Below are 18096 nucleotides of genomic sequence, written 5' to 3'. Positions count from 1 at the left end.
CCGGATGCCGCCCGTGCCCATCTCCACCTGGGGGAAATTGCGGCCGTTAGGAGCGGCGCCGGCTGCTATGGCCGCCGCCACATATGTCTGCGGCAGTGTGGGGGGAGCGGCGGCCATTAGGAGCGGCGCCAGCGGCGATCTGATTTTTTGAGCGGTTGGGATCATGTCAGTGTTGGGGTCGGGCTGAGCCAGAACACAGCCCGGCCTCAACTGCCAGCACTGACGTCACATCCGTTTCATTTCTGTCTCCACAATCCATTTTTGCCCCAGTTCGAATGAGGTGCCACTAAGGAAGTTTCACTTCAATAATATTTACCATGCAATCATAAATCAGATTGTATTAAGTTACATGATTACATAATAGACCAACTCAAAACAAACAAAAAAAAAATACCAAAATCAAAATAATGATCAAGAGCCAATTGAGATACATGTTCAAATTGCGTTAAACATTCCATTCATCAAGTTATGTTAAGAATTATATTGAAAATGTTAATGTACAGGTGCAGTGCACATGCATAAGTACTGTACAATCCATGGGTGGCTCAATATTAAAGGGTGTTCACTATGGGATCATTATCCATATTCCGACAAAACCTACCTGAAAGATAAAAGGGTGGTCTAGTTATCCAGAAACGGACCCAGATCCCAATCGGTGTTAAGGCCAGAAGGAACCCTTGTTTTGATAGTAAATATCCAAAAGAGTTCTCATTGATTCAGCGCATTCAATTTGTCACCACCTCTGATGGAACAAGAGACTTGTTCTATTCCCATAAAGGAAAAACCTGACAAGCCTCCCTGACTACAACATGAGAAGTGGTTAGATACAGGGTGCAGAAGATCACCTCTTTCAATTAGGCCCACATGTTCCATAATTCTAACCTAAGGGCTCGAAAGGTTCTCCCAATGTATTGTTTTCCACAGCGGCAGATCAGGAGGTAAACAACAAATTTTGTATTGCAATTAATAAATGTCCTAGATTTATAACACTGACCTGTCGCCGTGGATGAGAAATCTGACCCTGTCTCCATGTATCCGCAGACTTTGCATTTGGAGCATCTAAAGGAACCAACCGGGAGAGGGTTTCTAATCATATCAACAGGGGATTGGAAAAGACTTGGGGACACCGAATTTGAAATAGTTTTAGCACGTCTAAATACAAATTTAGGTCCCTCATTGAAAATGTCCTTGAGGGTAGGATCTACAGATAGAAAACATTGGAATGTTCTAACTATCTGCTTAATCTGTTCGGATTGTACACTGTATTGAGTAATAAACAGAGGTGTCTGTGTTACTGTATTCTTTTTTTGTCTTTATTGTCTCCTCCGTTTTATTTCTAAATAGAGAGGATCTCTCCATAAGGGAAACTTCCTCAAGTGTCTTTTCCAAGCCACCCCTATTGTAGCCTTTTGCAGTAAATCTTTCTAAAAGGTCCCTTGACTGTTTGTTGAAATCATCAAGTGTAGAACAATTCCGGTTTATGCGTATTAATTGTCCCTTGGGGATTCCTTTAATTAATGACCTGGGGTGGCAGCTGTCCGCTCTCAAGAATGTGTTGCGAGAATTAGTTTTTCTAAAGATATCGCTTTGTATGGCTTTGCTCTGATCAATAAACAAAAGCAAATCCAAAAAGTGAATGTGGTGATAATCAAAATTGTGCGTGAAATATAAATTTAAATTATTATTATTCAAGTGACCAATAAATAATAACAGTGATTGTGCTCCCCCTTGCCAAATAAGAATAAGGCCATCTATATAACGTTTGTAAAATCTAATGTGGTGCCTATAAGGATTTATCTCCAAACACGAAACATGGAATGTTTAACGCAATTTGAACATGTATCTCAATTGGCTCTTGATCATTATTTTTGATTTGGTAGTTTTTTGCTTTTTGTTTTTTTGCCACTTTTTTAATTTTTTTTTGTTTTTTGCCCCCCCTTTTTTTTTTAGTTGCTCTATTATGTAATCATGTAACTTAATACAATCTGATTTATGATTGCATGGTAAATATTATTGTCTTGATTATGCCTTCTCGTTTCAGTCTTCTTTCTTTTCTTTTATTTATTATTTCTTAACAAGATGCCCTTCTATTAAGGCGCTTTTTTGAGGATGTCATTCTTTCAAAATGTTTCCTCAATATGTGGCTCTCCTCCCTTTAACTGGTTGCTCTTACATCTTTTTGTACTTGTTTGTTTAATAAGCTTCAAAATGATCTTGGAAGCTATGATAGAGTATTTTTTCCTGTCAATTATATGTATATCTGTTATACACTTTGTTATGTTTCAACAGCTGGATGTACTAGCTAAGGTTATATAGTGGATATATGTGCTAAGCAACCATGGGCATATATGTATGGGGGAACCTTTCTAGACAAATAACATCTTATCATCACATTATATTAGGTTTCTCCACTCAATCTCATGTTCTTTGCTTGCCATTCTATATCCACTCTATTTACTCACCATCATCAGCTCCCTAAACAAATCAGGATGTTGGTTTGACTATACATATGTCAAGTGATAGTTTTTATTTACCCCTTCTGGTCGATTAACATCATTTAGAAGAGATTAAGACAGGGGGGTTCTACAAATATGTTTTCTTTGTTAATATATATTTTAAGTTTGTTGATTTTAATAATGTTATGTGTTTGTATTTCACAGCACACTATGTGTTCACCCTCTGTGCTGCGCATAATTCTGCGCTCTGGCTTTTCATTCTCCCACCCTGCACTTGGGGTATTCTGTGAGACTCTGACGCGACGGTTGGTATTGCGCAAGCGTACTCCGCCGATGGTCCGGAGCTCGCTGTGTCTGCTCCCACTGCGGGGAGAGACTAGTGTCTTGCAGAGTGCAGTTGCGCGCGCACTTAGAGCCCCAGTGAGGTATACAGTCAGGGCCATTTGATGACGCGCTCTCCCCACGCCCCACGGCCTCCATTGACATTGAGGACTCTCCCTCAGTTGGTTACTGAGGGAGCGCGTACTACTGGGGGTTGCTAGACCACGCATGTCTCCGGATTAGTAGTTGTGGGCGGAGTAAATCACTGTCGTCTCTGTGTCTGAATATACTGATTAGGTGTACACACATCAGAAGACCATTAGCAATCAAAGTGGGTGGATCGCATGTGAGCTGTGGATATTAGCTGGTTATGTCAGTTTGTGTCTATATATATATATGTTAATAAAGTTGTGATATGTATACCTTGAGAAAGCGCTCTGTGAAGCGTGAAACGTTGGTAGGGCTCTCCATTGCCCTGTTTTTATATGACCAATAAATAATCTTTTTATGGGATACGCACTCTCCTTTCTACTTTTTTGATACCTACAGTAGTGCTCTTCCAGTTTTTCTCCTTCTCTATAAAAAAACAGAATGTTTGGGTAATTATTTGTTAGATACTTAGTCAGGCAGGATAAGCAGGTCTAAAATGCACAAACTATTCTTCCAAAATGTGACAACATGTGAAGGAATAGAAATATACTTCATGAAGACTAACGATCTAAATACCCGGGGTTTTTTCTTTCATTAAAAGTAAAAATATAGGAACTTCAAGTATGGCGCCAGAGGGTGAAGTCACAACCCCTTGAGCACCTGCAGCCCCCACTGCTCCTACACAGATCAGCAGCTTAAACAGACAGGACAAATGATTTAAGGCAGTAGATAAAAACTCACTGAATGATCCTGTGAACAGCAAAAAGCAGGAGACTTTGCATGCTCCTGTGAGGGAAAGATACATGTGTAGGCAGTCTCTGCAGAGACATCAGGCTGAATATAACCCCTCACAGTTTCGATCATGCTGAACAGTGGGGAAAAAGCAGGAAAAGCTCCACAGCACAACAGTAACTTGAAAAGTAAGGAGAAGTATTCATATGGAGAAATTTCTCTCCAGGCCTCGGGCCTTCAACTCTTCCAGCCAGGGTAATATTGGTCAGAATGCCCTGTTCTTCGGGGATTATTACTTAAATAAATCAGGATCAAACTGCTGATGTCAGTCTGGATGTCACTTTGTCTTTGAAGTAAATGTGGTCTGGCGTTGTATCGTCACAACACAAACCTGCACGATTTTACAACTTTTCTACACTATGAAAGCAAGATAATTGTGGTTTATGTTTGCCAAAAAAAAGGATCAAATGCTGATGTGTAAGATACTTCGACAAATTATCACATTTGATTTTTTTTATTGCTTTCTAAAACATAACCTCCTCCCTTTTCTACCGACTTTGCATTGTTTATTTATGTACTATTGACATTTTGTCTCCCTCGAAAACGCTATTCTCCTCAGTTTCTGACAAGCTCTCTCTCTCTCCATCTTTTCAAGACCCGCGGTGTAAAAATTACCACATTATTGACTCCATTTGCCACCTTGACCTTGCACTATACAATCTGTACTTCCATGTCTCTAAATATCTGCCAAAACACCAATGAGACTGTAAGCTCTTTGGGGCAGGGACTCCTTTCCCCGAATGTTTACTTTTATGGAAGTGTACAGTATAATACATCATTGTAATATTGCTCCCTGTATTGTATAACATTTGTTATGTAAAACGCGGTGTACATTGCTCCCCCTTCCCCCTCTCCATGAGATCATTGAAAATCTTAGCGCACCAACAGGGAGAGAGGAGGTCAGCCGGCCAACACTAGTAGAGTAGGAAAAGCGTCAAGCGTGGGGCTTAAATATCCAGTGCCGCGGACAAAATCGAACTAATTATTTCTTTTTTCTCCCTTGCAGAGTCGTATCTCGTTCCTGCGCTGCTGCTCCGTGATGGATCGCCACACCGCCCGCTCCTCTTCCCGCTCCGGCCACTCTCAGGATACCACCAGTCCAAGAGCCAGCCCGCACACGAAGCCTGGCCTAGGCAACCCGCCCCAAGATGTTCCTGGCCTGGTTCGGAGCCTGCCACAGCTCCTCCATAGCACTCCCGCCCCATTGCCTCCAACACGGACACCAGACACCTCAACTCTTCCTCTCTTCCCTCAGCCTTCCGGCTCTCACCTGCTTCACCCCGGATCTCCTCCCCAAGCACCCCCGCTGCAGCAAGCCCCTACCACAAGGCCATGCCTGGTAGCTTTGGTTCCTGCTCCTGTTGCCCCCTGCTGCAGTTAGCCCTCCAACCTCCTGACCATCCGCCACCTGCAGTTCCTGTTTCCACCCCCTTTCACCTCCGCTCCAATCCTAGGTACTTGAGGGGTCTGATCTCCCCCTCCCAGGCCGCTGGTCCACCTGTCCCCACAGCCATTCCTTTCCCTCACAGCAACCCATGGCTGCCCTGCTGCCCCCATTGGTTTTCCTTCCCCCTTTACCCGCTGAACAGTGCCCCCCCAGAGAGATAGTGCCCCCCGAGCCCCCAGAAGGATAGAGGCCATCTCCACCACCCTACCTCTCCTGGGGGCTGGATGCCCACCCCCCTCACCCAGGAGCTGCATTTCCACCACTCTCACCCAGGATCTGCATCTCCACCCCCTCACCCAGAAGCTGCATTTCCATCCCCTTCACCCAGGAGCTGGATGTCCAACTCCTCCCTCAACATGAACAAATGGATTTTGGCCGGTGTTCATGTCCCGCCTCGGAAAGAAGGTCAACCAGGTCCCTTGTTGGCAGGAGCAGGTGAGTATACCAATGTCATAAATACAATGTATTGTTTCAGAGTCCCGGGGTTTCAAGTGATAGCAATAGTGAGACCTAAGAGTCGCCATAGCAAGTGCATATTTTGAGGTTCTCCGCATCCCTTAAGCATTAGCGCATAGTACACAAATCAGGAACTAGCGCAGTACTTAGATGATTGCCAGTTAGTGGGTCCCTCCAATTCTCCGCTGTGCACAGGGCTACTTGAGAATACTGAGGGGCTCACGCAAGAGCTCGGGGCTTCAATAGCCAAAGACAGGAGGGAAGGTCGGCAGAAATATTGTCATGTCTTGTGATTGAGATTGCCACGCTATCCAATAAATTGTGCATGCTACACATAGTTAGGAGAGGTAGCCTATGGTAGCTCGGGGAGGCTATGTCAGTGACCATAAAAGGGATGCAGTCACTGCTGGCTTTTCTAAAATTCACCGGGAGTCAACCATAGGTTAGATAGGGACAAACAGTCCCAACCCGCATCCAAATTACAAAAGAGCTGAGGGCAGACCTATAAGCATGGGATGTGTTCCCAGCTGGGTCAACAATAAAAGTTTTAGGCGGAGGTCAGCAAAACAAATCAGAAACAGCAATTATTATTGACGCAGCAGGGACACATGGATTTGGGGCATACTTCAGAGGGGAGGGGTGCTGTGAGCCATGGCCACCGGAATGGGTGGAAGCAGGGCTAACGAAAAGCATGATCTTCCTCAAACTATTCATAATAGTCGCAGAAGAGCTATGGTCCAGCAAGCGTAGCAACAAACACACCATAGTCTGGCAAAAGGGCGAGAATTTTCTGATACACAGTGATTTAACCCCCCAAACAAAATACCTATGTCACAACAAACTTTAAGCACTGCCTCAAGACAGGGGACATAAAATCCGGCAAATGATGGGACATGCTCATTTAGGATAGGGGCTGCAACAGCAGCTGCCGTGTATGGTCGACCGGCGGAGCAGATAAAAGACTGGGAGGTAAAGCTAACGCATACAGAATGGATATTATGTCAAAGCAAAAAAAGGAAATAAACTACGGGCAGTGTCAACATGTCTTCTGTCTCCTCAGTGGAAAGATCTAGCAAAATGCACAAAGTTTGGCTGATAGGCCACTCTTTCGTTCACTGGGCCTGGGAGCAGCCTCTAAACATGCTTGGCAGTCTGCAGATAAGAATACCACAAGAGAGAATGATTGCACGATGGCTTGGTAAGAGGGGAATGTGCTGGGTAGATTGGTACCAACCACTACAAAGAGCGTTACTAAACTAAAAGAGTATCCCCCGCTTAATAGTGATTCACCTGGGTGGGAACAATCTTGTGTCAACCAAACCACTAGATCTAATCCTCCAGATTCAGGCAGACGGCTCTCGATGTAAAGCCCTATGGAATGACGCAGTCATCATTTGGCCCGAGATTATCCCAAGAGATTAGTATGGAGGGGCCTCCAGCTGGGTGAGCACAGAAAAAAACAGGAAAAAGGACAATATAAAGCCATTCCTATCCCCCACAGCCACCCATGGCTGCCCTGCTGCCCCATTAGCTTTCCTTCACCCTTTACCCGCTGAACAGTGCCCCACCAGAGCCAGATTGCACCCCAGAGATAGTGCCCCCCCCCCCAGTGGGTTCATCCTCTCTTGCACCGGGCAAATAGTGAAGCGTGTAGTTTGAGGACAAGAAATGTATTTGACACAGAAGGGACAGGGTGCACATAACAGATGAAGGTCTAGGCCGGTGTTTCCCAACTGGGGTTCCGCAACACCCTGGGGCTCCGTGAGAGGATTCAAAGGGTGCCGCAGGATTTCCCTGTCTCCCAGGGAGAAAACAGGGCAGTTACAAGGGGGCTGGGCAGTTTCCTCCACCCTGATTGGCTGCTGAGGGTAATGTGTGTACATGTGTGTATTTGTTCTGTCCTGTTTTGTGTGTCTCTTGTGACTCTCTGCCCCCTCCATCTCCTGTGACTCCTTACCCCCTCCGTCTCCTGTGACTCTCTGCCCCCTCCGTGACTCTCTGCCCCCTCCGTCTCCCGTGACTTTCTGCCTCCTCTGTCCCCTCCGTCTTCCGTGACTCTCTGCCCCCTCCGTCTCCCGTGACTCTCTGCCCCCTCCGTCTTCCGTGACTCTCTGCCCCCTCCGTCTCCCGTGACTCTCTGCCCCCTCCGTCTCCCGTGACTCTCTGCCCCCTCCGTCTCCCGTGACTCTCTGCCCCCTCCGTCTCCCGTGACTCTCTGCCCCCTCCGTCTCCCGTGACTCTCTGCCCCCTCCGTCTCCCGTGACTCTCTGCCCCCTCCGTCTCCCGTGACTCTCTGCCCCCTCCGTCTCCCGTGACTCTCTGCCCCCTCCGTCTCCCGTGACTCTCTGCCCCCTCCGTCTCCCGTGACTCTCTGCCCCCTCCGTCTCCCGTGACTCTCTGCCCCCTCCGTCTCCTGTGACACTCCAAGGGTAGGCCCACCAAGCCTTTACTCAACATGGAACACATGGATTAGGGCTGAAACTGGAGGTTGGTACTCCAGAAACATTCTGAATGATAGAAATTGCAGGGACGGAATTAGTGCACCAAGACTTCTTTTTTGTGAAATGTAAACGTCTCTTTTTTTTTTTTTTTTGCAACTTGCAGAAAAAACCTGTACAAGAATACTAGAGTACGTTAACTACTTACTGTTGTCATTTTTTTTTGCATGAAAAGTAGAGTTTTTTAGGCCATGTGAGCAAGTTAAAAAAAGTGATGGGACCAACTTGGTTTAAAGAAAATGAGTGCAGCAAAATTCTAATTATGAAATTACTCTCCTGGCTTCCAAGCACCAAGGCGCACAGCGTGAGCGTGGACAGGAGGATAAAGATTTTAATTGTGTCAAGCACGCTCCGCGCCAGCGTGGACTCAGCCTTACATCTTAGCCCTAATTTCTCGTTATGCACCACCAAGAATCTTGCGTTCTGCTCAAGGATGACTTCTCTCCCCCCTTTTGTATCTAAAGCCCTCCCCCGCCTTTAACCCTTCTCACTGACTGCCCCACACCTCTGGAATGCCCTTCCCCTCAATACCCGACTAGCACCCTCTCTATCCACCTTTAAGACCCACTTGCTTAAAGAAGCATATGAGTAGCTCCGTAGCTAATACTAGACTCATGATACATAAAGCTTGGCCTCTTGCAGACCCACTTACCAGAATGCCCTCCTGCTGTCTCTGTACATCCTTCCTACCTACCAATTGTAAGCTCTTCAGAGCAGGGACTCCTCTTCCGAAATTTAACTTTTGTCTGAAGCACTTATTCCCATTATCTGTTATTTGTTATTTATATAATGGTCATGTGTATTACTACTGTGAAGCGCTATGTACATTAATGGCGCTATATAAATAAAGACATACAATACAACACGACACGACATGAGGGTAGGTGACCTTCTTAGTAAAGGCAAAACACCCAGAGAGTTAAGATGTAATGAATGAAACTTGTCAATCGTGTTTCTTACATTTGACGCACATCTCTCAGGAGCAGAGGTTCATGTCGTCTAAACCTAGAAGCTTTCAAGCAACAGTCCGTGCTGATCGCCATTATTAGCATTTTATTTTCCAATTCAATAGAACAATTTAATTCTGTTTGCCCTTTCCAAAGCGGTTTTAATTTTTGAAATCCGACACTTAAAGCAGCAGTCCAAGCAGCCGTTTTTTTTAATTTTACTTAATTTTTTTCCCCCTTTAATATGTGCATCAATACAATCCACACAATCATACGTAATTAGCGAAGTTGCTGATTGATCCGTTCTCCTGTGATCGATCAGTGAATTTTTCGGCTCGGGGTTCACTAAATCACTGTCAGTGCAGCAGAAGAGGACCCAAGATGCAAAGTTCTGTGGGGAAGATCATGTGACCAGGCAGTCACTAGATACAATTGGTGCACTGCTAGAGAGAGGGCAAGGCTCACAAAGGGGTGTGCCAGAGCCTGTTTCAGAAGAGGAAGGGGTTGTGACTTTGTAAATGATTGTTATAGAAGCAAACATGTTTGTTACATTATAATACATTAAAACTAATTGTTTTAAAAAAATGCTGCAAGTATTTTCTCATAGTACAGAATTGATTTATTAAAAAAAAAAACACACACGCAGGATATTGCTTGGTTTGCAGCTTTAGCACATAGAAGTGTGAAGGTTAAAATAAAGTTCTCTGTTGAGCTCATTGTAGTCAAAAAAGTTACCATGGAAACCTCAAACTACAGATTAAGAAAATCATGTTTGTTTTTAAACACTACAAAAGCATTTTTATAAAAGAGCAGCACGTCCTCAGAGGGCAAGATACTAACATTAGGTGAGTTCAACACATGCTGGATTTCTGCTATTAATTGGCCACAAAAAAAGAAAGGAGAAATGCACGAGTTAGAGATGCATATTTTGATACCTCCAATTATAATATTTCTGCCGCCTCCCAAACTCCTTTGGTAGAAACCCTCCCAAATCGTTGTGATGCAAACAGCACAAAACTGATACAATGCTCCTTGATATAAATTTAAAAAACGGCTCAGTTTGACATACAGTAATTTTAGAATCAAGTATCCTATGTGTGATGTCGAATATGCAGGGCCACTCATTTCTACTTGTCCAACTAACGGTCTAAACACCTTAGTTGTAGTTTATCCCACAGATGACTAATTTCTATTTTTGTAGCAGCAAATGTTGCAATATTTCGCCATACAAAGTGAAAAGCCACTTGAAACTTCCTTTTTTCATCTAGTTTGATAGAAAAAATAGGGAGTGATAGAATCAATCATCTGTGTCTCCCCTTTAACTTGTAAATCATTTCAACTAGTTTCCAAAAAGGCAGATAGTCTAAGGCTGCGTCCATAGAGGATGGAGCCGCACTGAGCCGCGCGGACGCTGAGGCTCGCCTGTTCAAGCATGAGCGATTTCATGCACATGCAGGCGAGCCAGCGGGCGCGATCAGTACAGGGCAGTGACATTGCTGGACCAATAGCCCGCGACGCACCGACGTCAATGTCACGGCGCCGACATCACGGCTGCTGTGCTGTGATTGGATGTTTTCAGCCGACAGCGCGCTGAAAAACAGCTTTGCCTGTCGACTGAAAAATCCAACACTTCAGCACGCCTGCGCTGCCTGTCCTTCCATGGACGCAGTCTTAATCAGCGGTGTCAAATAGGAATTCAAAGCTAGCCACACTTGTGGTTGCCGTCTTTCCGTATTCGCCACATTCTCGTCTGTCGCAATAGTGCCGCGCTCGTGAGTCCCGACGCCTGTCATGTTGCGCCTGTGTCCAGGGCCGCAGACAGCTTTCACGGAGCCCAGAACCACAATTTCCACTGAGCCCCCTCACCTTGTGTCGGTGGCCTTGCGAGAACCCCTTCTCTCTTACACACAGCCTCCCTCTCACAGCCCCATCTCTCTCTCCTTCCTCATTCTCTCCCCCACACCCCCACCTCTCTCCCCCATACCCCCCACCTCTCCCCAATACACACACTAAGCTCCCCACCCCCAATACACATAATAACCCCCTCACACCACAAATACACATACTGTAATAAACCATCACCCCCCAAATACACACAACCCCATTCCAAAAACACAACCCCTCATACCCCAAAGGCACATAAACCCCCTGTAACGGGGACTTATCCCTGTTTAAATAAAAGCAGCCTTAGAGCTCTGAGAATCCAGCAGAGAGAGTTAATTGCAGCCACTCAATTAACTAGTCTCCACCTGGACTAATGAGAGATCTGAGAAAAGCCTGATGAGAGACACAGGAGAGATTCCTTGGCTCACATTTGGGCTGACAGAAGAAGAGCAGAGAAGCCTGCACACAAACACTGTCATGAGCACAAAGGCTGTGCTGACAGGAAGACACCCAGACACCCAGACACCTATATTTCCTGGACACAGAGGACCCATGAACCTGCCAGACTGACATGGAAGGCCACCTGCTTAAGGTAGCTCCTAAAACGTTGGTGTGATAGGCTGGTAATGAGAATATCCCTCCAGTCCTGCAGATAGGGCCTGGGGAAGTAAGTTGGCCCTTACAAAACAACAAACCCCTATCCCTTTGTATGTTTTGCCTGGATAAAGGAACAGGCTCAATAAAGCCAAGACATAATTGCACCCAAATCGGTCTCCATTATATGTACCTCTGCACACATCTCTTACACACACCCTCCATCCCCCAAAACACAACCGCCCGCCTCCCAAATACACATAAGCCCTCTACACCTTACCTGGGGGGAAGACACGGCGATCACAGAGGCGGACCAACTTCAGGCGCGCTGGGGTATTGCTGTAAATGAAGGCGTTGGCCAGCCCAGCGCCCTGTGGCTGCCGGACAGCCGAGTGCCCCGCAGCCACCAGCCAGCCAAGTGCCCCACAGCCGCCGGCCAGCCAAGTGCCCGGCAGCCACCGGCCAGCCAAGTGCCCGGCAGCCACCGGCCAGCCAAGTGCCCCACAGACGCCGGCCAGCCAAGTGCCCGGCAGCCACCGGCCAGCCAAGTGCCCGGCAGCCACCGGCCAGCCAAGTGCCCCACAGACGCCGGCCAGCCAAGTGCCCGGCAGCCACCGGCCAGCCAAGTGCCCGACAGCCACCGGCCAGCCAAGTGCCCCACAGCCGCCGGCCAGCCAAGTGCCCGGCAGCCACCGGCCAGCCAAGTGCCCCACAGACGCCGGCCAGCCAAGTGCCCCACAGCCGCCGGCCAGCCAAGTGCCCCACAGCCGCCAGCCAGTAAAGTGCCCCGCACTCATCGGCCAGCCAAGCCGCCCGCAGCCACCAGCCAGTAAAGTGCCCGCAGTCACTGGCCAGCTAAGCGCCCGGGAGCCACCGGGCAGATGTCCTGCCTGCGCCCCCGCTCATATTGGACACTGCTGATCTAAATGTATGAAGGGCCCCACATCTCAGGATAACAGGTACATGCATAGGAGAGATAGTACCTCTATTTATATCCAAAAAGTAACTCTATTACTTTACATCAAGCTTTATATGTATATATTCAAATGTTTATTATATAAAAACCTCATTCTTTCTCAGAGGGGCCTGCAACGCATTGCTTTGCAGGCCCACCTGGCAGTGACAGGGTTAAGGTTATTAGCTAGGGTCCCTACTATATATACACATGAATGGGAAAAACGCTCCTTTTTGAACCAGCACAAACCCTATGCAGCATTACTGTCAGGCTTCGGCCAGCAATGAAAAGGTTACAAAAAGTTTCCTTTGAAAGACTGGAACTGTAGGCCTGAGTAGGACTGTGACTAATGGGTGTTATTTAGATACACTGGTCGCCTTTCTTTTTCCTGTACAATCCAAGCACTCGCATTCAGGCTGCAAACACAATGCCTTTGCTCTGGATTCCAAGATGTTTAGATCAGTGTAAGGCAGGTGCTGGGGCAACCGCTTCACTTCCGTTGTGTCACGACAGACCTCTTTATGTTGCCCGAGTTCCCCGACAAGTGGTGCAAGCAATTTACAGGTACACGCTGATAGCAAAAAGATGACCGGCAGGTCCTATTCTAGGTAATAATTAATATAAAAAAGGAACACCATGAAAAGTAATCTTATTAATAACTTGAACTGTTTGATTTATTTCCTTTTAAGCATAAACTGTGTTCTCAGAGAGTTGTTACCTGGTAAATGTATGAAGAGAAAGATTAGGCGCAAAAATCTTCCCACTCATATAAAGTTCGGACGAATGAATAAATGTATACAAATACTTTACATCCCTTTAACAGAACGCCGTTCCAAAGATTCAGACTTTCCAAGAGTATATAGAAGAATATCCTAAACAGATTTTTAGGCGTGAAAAATGTCAGGGTCATGATAAATGTAGATTAGAGACATTTTTTAAATGGATGACATCACCTGGTCTCCTGTAGGAAAGGTCCTTGAATAAAGCTTGAAAATCAAGGTAAAGGAACCACCATAGTGTAAAACCTTTTAGTACAATAAAAAAAGATTTAAACTCACAAATGTAAGTGAATAAATCACCTTGGGACGCATAAAGGTCGTCCTAAGCTTCCTTCAGGTAGAGCTGTGATGTCTGTGACCTTCCTGCACTCCGGTCTGCAATGCTGGGGGAGATGAAGGGTGCTAGGGGGGGAGATGAAGGGTGCTAGGGGGAGAGATGAAGGGTGCTAGGGGGAGAGCTGAAGGGTGCTAGGGGGAGAGCTGAAGGGTGCTAGGGGGAGAGCTGAAGGGTGCAAGGGGGAGAGCTGAAGGGTGCTAGGGGGAGAGATGAAGGGTGCTAGGGGGAGAGATGAAGGGTGCTGTGGGGAGAGATGAAGGATGCTGTGGGGAGAGATGAAGGATGCTGGGGGGAGATGAAGGATGCTGGGGGGAGATGAAGGGTGCTAGGGGGAGAGCTGAAGGGTGCTAGGGGGAGAGCTGAAGGGTGCTAGGGGGAGAGCTGAAGGGTGCTAGGGGGAGAGCTGAAGGGTGCTAGGGGGAGAGATGAAGGGTGCTGGGGAGAGATGAAGGGTGCTGGGGGGAGATGAAGGATGCTGGGAGAGCTGAAGGGTGCTAGGGGGAGAGCTGAAGGAATCTGGGAGAGCTGAAGGATGTAGGGGGAGAGCTGAAGGGTGCTAGGGGGAGAGCTGAAGGGTGCTAGGGGGAGAGCTGAAGGGTGCTAGGGGGAGAGCTGAAGGGTGCTAGGGGGAGAGCTGAAGGGTGCTAGGGGGAGAGCTGAAGGGTGCTAGGGGGAGAGCTGAAGGGTGCTAGGGGGAGAGCTGAAGGGTGCTAGGGGGAGAGCTGAAGGGTGCTAGGGGGAGAGCTGAAGGGTGCTAGGGGGAGAGCTGAAGGGTGCTAGGGGGAGAGCTGAAGGGTGCTGGGGGGAGATGAAGGATGCTGGGGGGAGATGAAGGATGCTGGGGGGAGATGAAGGATGCTGGGGGGAGATGAAGGATGCTGGGGGGAGATGAAGGATGCTGGGGGAGATGAAGGATGCTGGGGGGAGATGAAGGATGCTGGGGGGAGATGAAGGATGCTGGGGGGAGATGAAGGGTGCTAGGGGGAGAGCTGAAGGGTGCTAGGGGGAGAGCTGAAGGGTGCTAGGGGAGAGCTGAAGGGTGCTAGGGGGAGAGCTGAAGGGTGCTAGGGGGAGAGCTGAAGGGTGCTAGGGGGAGAGCTGAAGGGTGCTAGGGGGAGAGCTGAAGGGTGCTAGGGGGAGAGCTGAAGGGTGCTAGGGGGAGAGCTGAAGGGTGCTAGGGGGAGAGCTGAAGGGTGCTAGGAGGAGAGCTGAAGGGTGCTAGGGGGAGAGCTGAAGGGTGCTAGGGGGAGAGCTGAAGGGTGCTAGGGGGAGGGCTGAAGGGTGCTAGGGGGAGAGCTGAAGGGTGCTGGGGGGACATGAAGGATGCTGGGGGGAGATGAAGGATGCTGGGGGGAGATGAAGGATGCTGGGGGGAGATGAAAGATGCTGGGGGAGATGAATGATGCTGGGGGGAGATGAAGGGTGCTGGGAGAGCTGAAGGGTGCAGGGGGAGAGGTGCTGGTGGAGATGAAGGGGGGGGTCATTGGAGGTGATGGGGAGGGTCATTGGAGGTGCAGGGGAGGGTCATTGGAGGGTCATTGGAGGTGAGGCGAGGGTCATTGGAGGTGAGGGGAGGGTCATTGGAGGTGCAGGGGAGGGTCATTGGAGGTGCAGGGAAGAGAGATGTGTGATGCAGGGGGGGAAAGTGATGTGAGGTGCAGGGGGGGTGATTTGAGGTGCAAGGGGGGTGAGGGATGTGAGGGGCAAGGGGGGTGGGATGTGTGTGGTGTGCAGGGGGGTATTGTGTGTTTGATGTGGAGGGGGGGTATTATGTGTGGGTGAGGGGGAGAGATGGGGGTATGAGAGATAGGTGGGGAGTATCGCAAAGGTTGATAGTGAGGGGTTCTGGGGGAGATATGAGGATGATGATGAAGGGTGCTGGGGGAGATATGAGGATGATGATGATGAGAGGTGCTGGAGGAGAGATGATGATGATGATTTTACCCGTGCGGCCCAATTTTTTTTTTCTTGGAGCATTTCGGCCCTTCTCACTTTACGAATTGTGCAGGCCTGAGGTAGAGGGTATTTATGCGGCGAGCAGGGCAAATAAGGTACTTGTTTAGCCTTATTTAACAGGCAGCAGAATAAATAAAAGACTTGTTCCGCCTATCCCTAATATGCCATCCTAACCCTAACCCCAGCCAGCACTGTCTGAGTCCTATTAACCTGGTAGAAAATCATTGCTGGCTAAATAAGGTAAACAGAGAATGTTTTTTAGAGCCGGCTGCTGGGTAAATAGATACTTCCATAAAAAAAAAATATGGATCAAGGCAATGTTGGTATTACTGTGACCCAAAGGAAAGCATTTTTATTGTCACTTAGTGTAGAAGGTAGACAGTGTTGTGCATTTATTTTGCACCTTGTGTGTCATCTTGCTATCTGGGGTGTAGACAGATGTAGGGAAGAGTTCACCAAGATAGATATTATAGTGGGCTGTATGATTTTTTTTCCCCCACCTTGTCTTATCAATAATTCCTGAAGGCCGACCTCAAATATAAGAAACTTTTTTAAACAAACATCTTATTTTTGCTACAAAATTACAATACACAAGTCATGGTAATTTGCATTTCATTTGACAAATGGAACAGCATTTAAATATCAGTTCTCTGGATAAAACTGTGTGTGATGCCTCACACTTTGCCATAATTTCATACCCAAAGTAGGATGTGGCACATAAACTTTCAGGAACTGACAAACCAATAGTGAGAGTTTGATGAATCCTTGCTGGTGAGGCTCAGCATTTTACATATAATGTCAAATAAAATAAAAATAGACTGTAAACTCAATGGGGCAGGAACTCGTGCCTGCAAAAATTCTATGTACAGCGCTGCGTACATTGCCAGCACTATACAAGCAAAAAAAAATATTATTTATGTTGATACTGTAGGTATCACAACCTACTAAGTGCACACTGAGCAGAGAAAAACAATGACTGACAGAGAAGAGGCGATGTGTAAATAGAATGCAGTATGTAAAAGTTGCTATACACAGGATATACTCATCAACACCACATGATGCTTAGGTCTGACACACTAATCCTGGGTACAGTTCTGACTTCAATAAGTTAGACATCATTACAGTCAACCAGGGCACTGAGTTTACGAATTAGTGATCCTTGCACTGTAAGAAATCCTTCTGTGTGTCCTAGTTGTCCCTTATGGTGTATCCTATATATGCCTATAAGCACCCGCGGGGAGACGGACATACTGGTAGGCTCCCCGTGTCCCTCACCTGGTCCAGGGGGATGTGCAGCAGCGCGCTGACCGGATGGAGCACGGTGGAGCCCGTGGTTCGGAGCAGATCGTTAGCAGGAGCTGCCATCACTCTGCATGTTTGTGACGCGTGACAGCCAGGCTGCTGCCCGCACAGAGGAGACCTCGCTGCACAGAGGAGGGAACACCCGGCACATGTGCACCCTCACCCAGGAAACCAAACACACCGTATCTGTGGCGGGGAGGACACCACACACACCGCCCACTCCCCTGCAGCGCGGCTAGCCAATCAGAAGTCATCAAATACTTTTGGGTGTGGAGGAAGGGGGGGGGGGGCAGTTCACACCCAGGCAATGCGTGCTGCCCTGCCCAGTGTGTCACAGTCATGCACAGGGCAGGCAGAGCCAGTATAACCACTTCAGGTGGGGGACTGTGATTCCCACATTTGGTGCTGGATAATATAGTTTATGCGCTGGATCGTATAGATTATGCGCTGGATCGTATAGATTATGCGCTGGATAATATAGATTATGCGCTGGATCGTATAGATTATGCGCTGGATAGTATAGATTATGCGCTGGATAGTATAGAGTATGCGCTGGATAGTATAGAGTATGCGCTGGATAGTATAGAGTATGCGCTGGATAAAATAGATTATGCGCTGGATAGTATAGATTATGCGCTGGATAGTATAGATTATGCGCTGGATAATATAGTTTATGCGCTGGATCATATCGTTTATGCGCTGGATCATATAGATTATGCGCTGGATCGTATAGATTATGCGCTGGATCGTATAGATTATGCGCTGGATCGTATAGATTATGCGCTGGATAGTATAGATTATGCGCTGGATAGTATAGATTATGCGCTGGATAGTATAGGGTATGCGCTGGTTAGTATAGATTATGCGCTGGATAGTATAGATTATGCGCTGGATAATATAGTTTATGCGCTGGATAATATCGTTTATGCGCTGGATCATATAGTTTATGCGCTGGATAATATCGTTTATGCGCTGGATAATATCGTTTATGCGCTGGATAATATAGTTTATGCGCTGGATAATATCGTTTATGCGCTGGATAATATCGTTTATGCGCTGGATAATATAGTTTATGCGCTGGATAATATCGTTTATGCGCTGGATAATATCGTTTATGCGCTGGATAATGTAGTTTATGCGCTGGATCATATAGTTTATGCGCTGGATCATATAGTTTATGCGCTGGATCATATAGTTTATGCGCTGGATCATATAGTTTATG

The 18096-nt window shown here is 47.2% G+C and overlaps 1 protein-coding gene across 1 annotated transcript in view; it reads right to left on the bottom strand.

The window, feature by feature from the left end:
- The window catches only part of MBOAT1 (membrane bound glycerophospholipid O-acyltransferase 1), an 86092-nt gene extending 69035 nt beyond the window's left edge, over positions 1-17057 (bottom strand). The window contains exon 1 of the mRNA XM_075585606.1: positions 16848-17057. Within this exon, the coding sequence (XP_075441721.1) occupies positions 16848-16937 (90 nt within the window). The 5' untranslated portion in view covers positions 16938-17057. The remainder of the gene's footprint in view (positions 1-16847) is intronic.
- Positions 17058-18096: the final 1039 nt, after the last annotated feature.

This window comes from Ascaphus truei, chromosome 2 (assembly GCF_040206685.1).
Source record: "Ascaphus truei isolate aAscTru1 chromosome 2, aAscTru1.hap1, whole genome shotgun sequence".
Classification (NCBI taxonomy): domain Eukaryota; kingdom Metazoa; phylum Chordata; class Amphibia; order Anura; family Ascaphidae; genus Ascaphus; species Ascaphus truei.
This window is presented reverse-complemented; position numbering and strand designations above follow the sequence as displayed.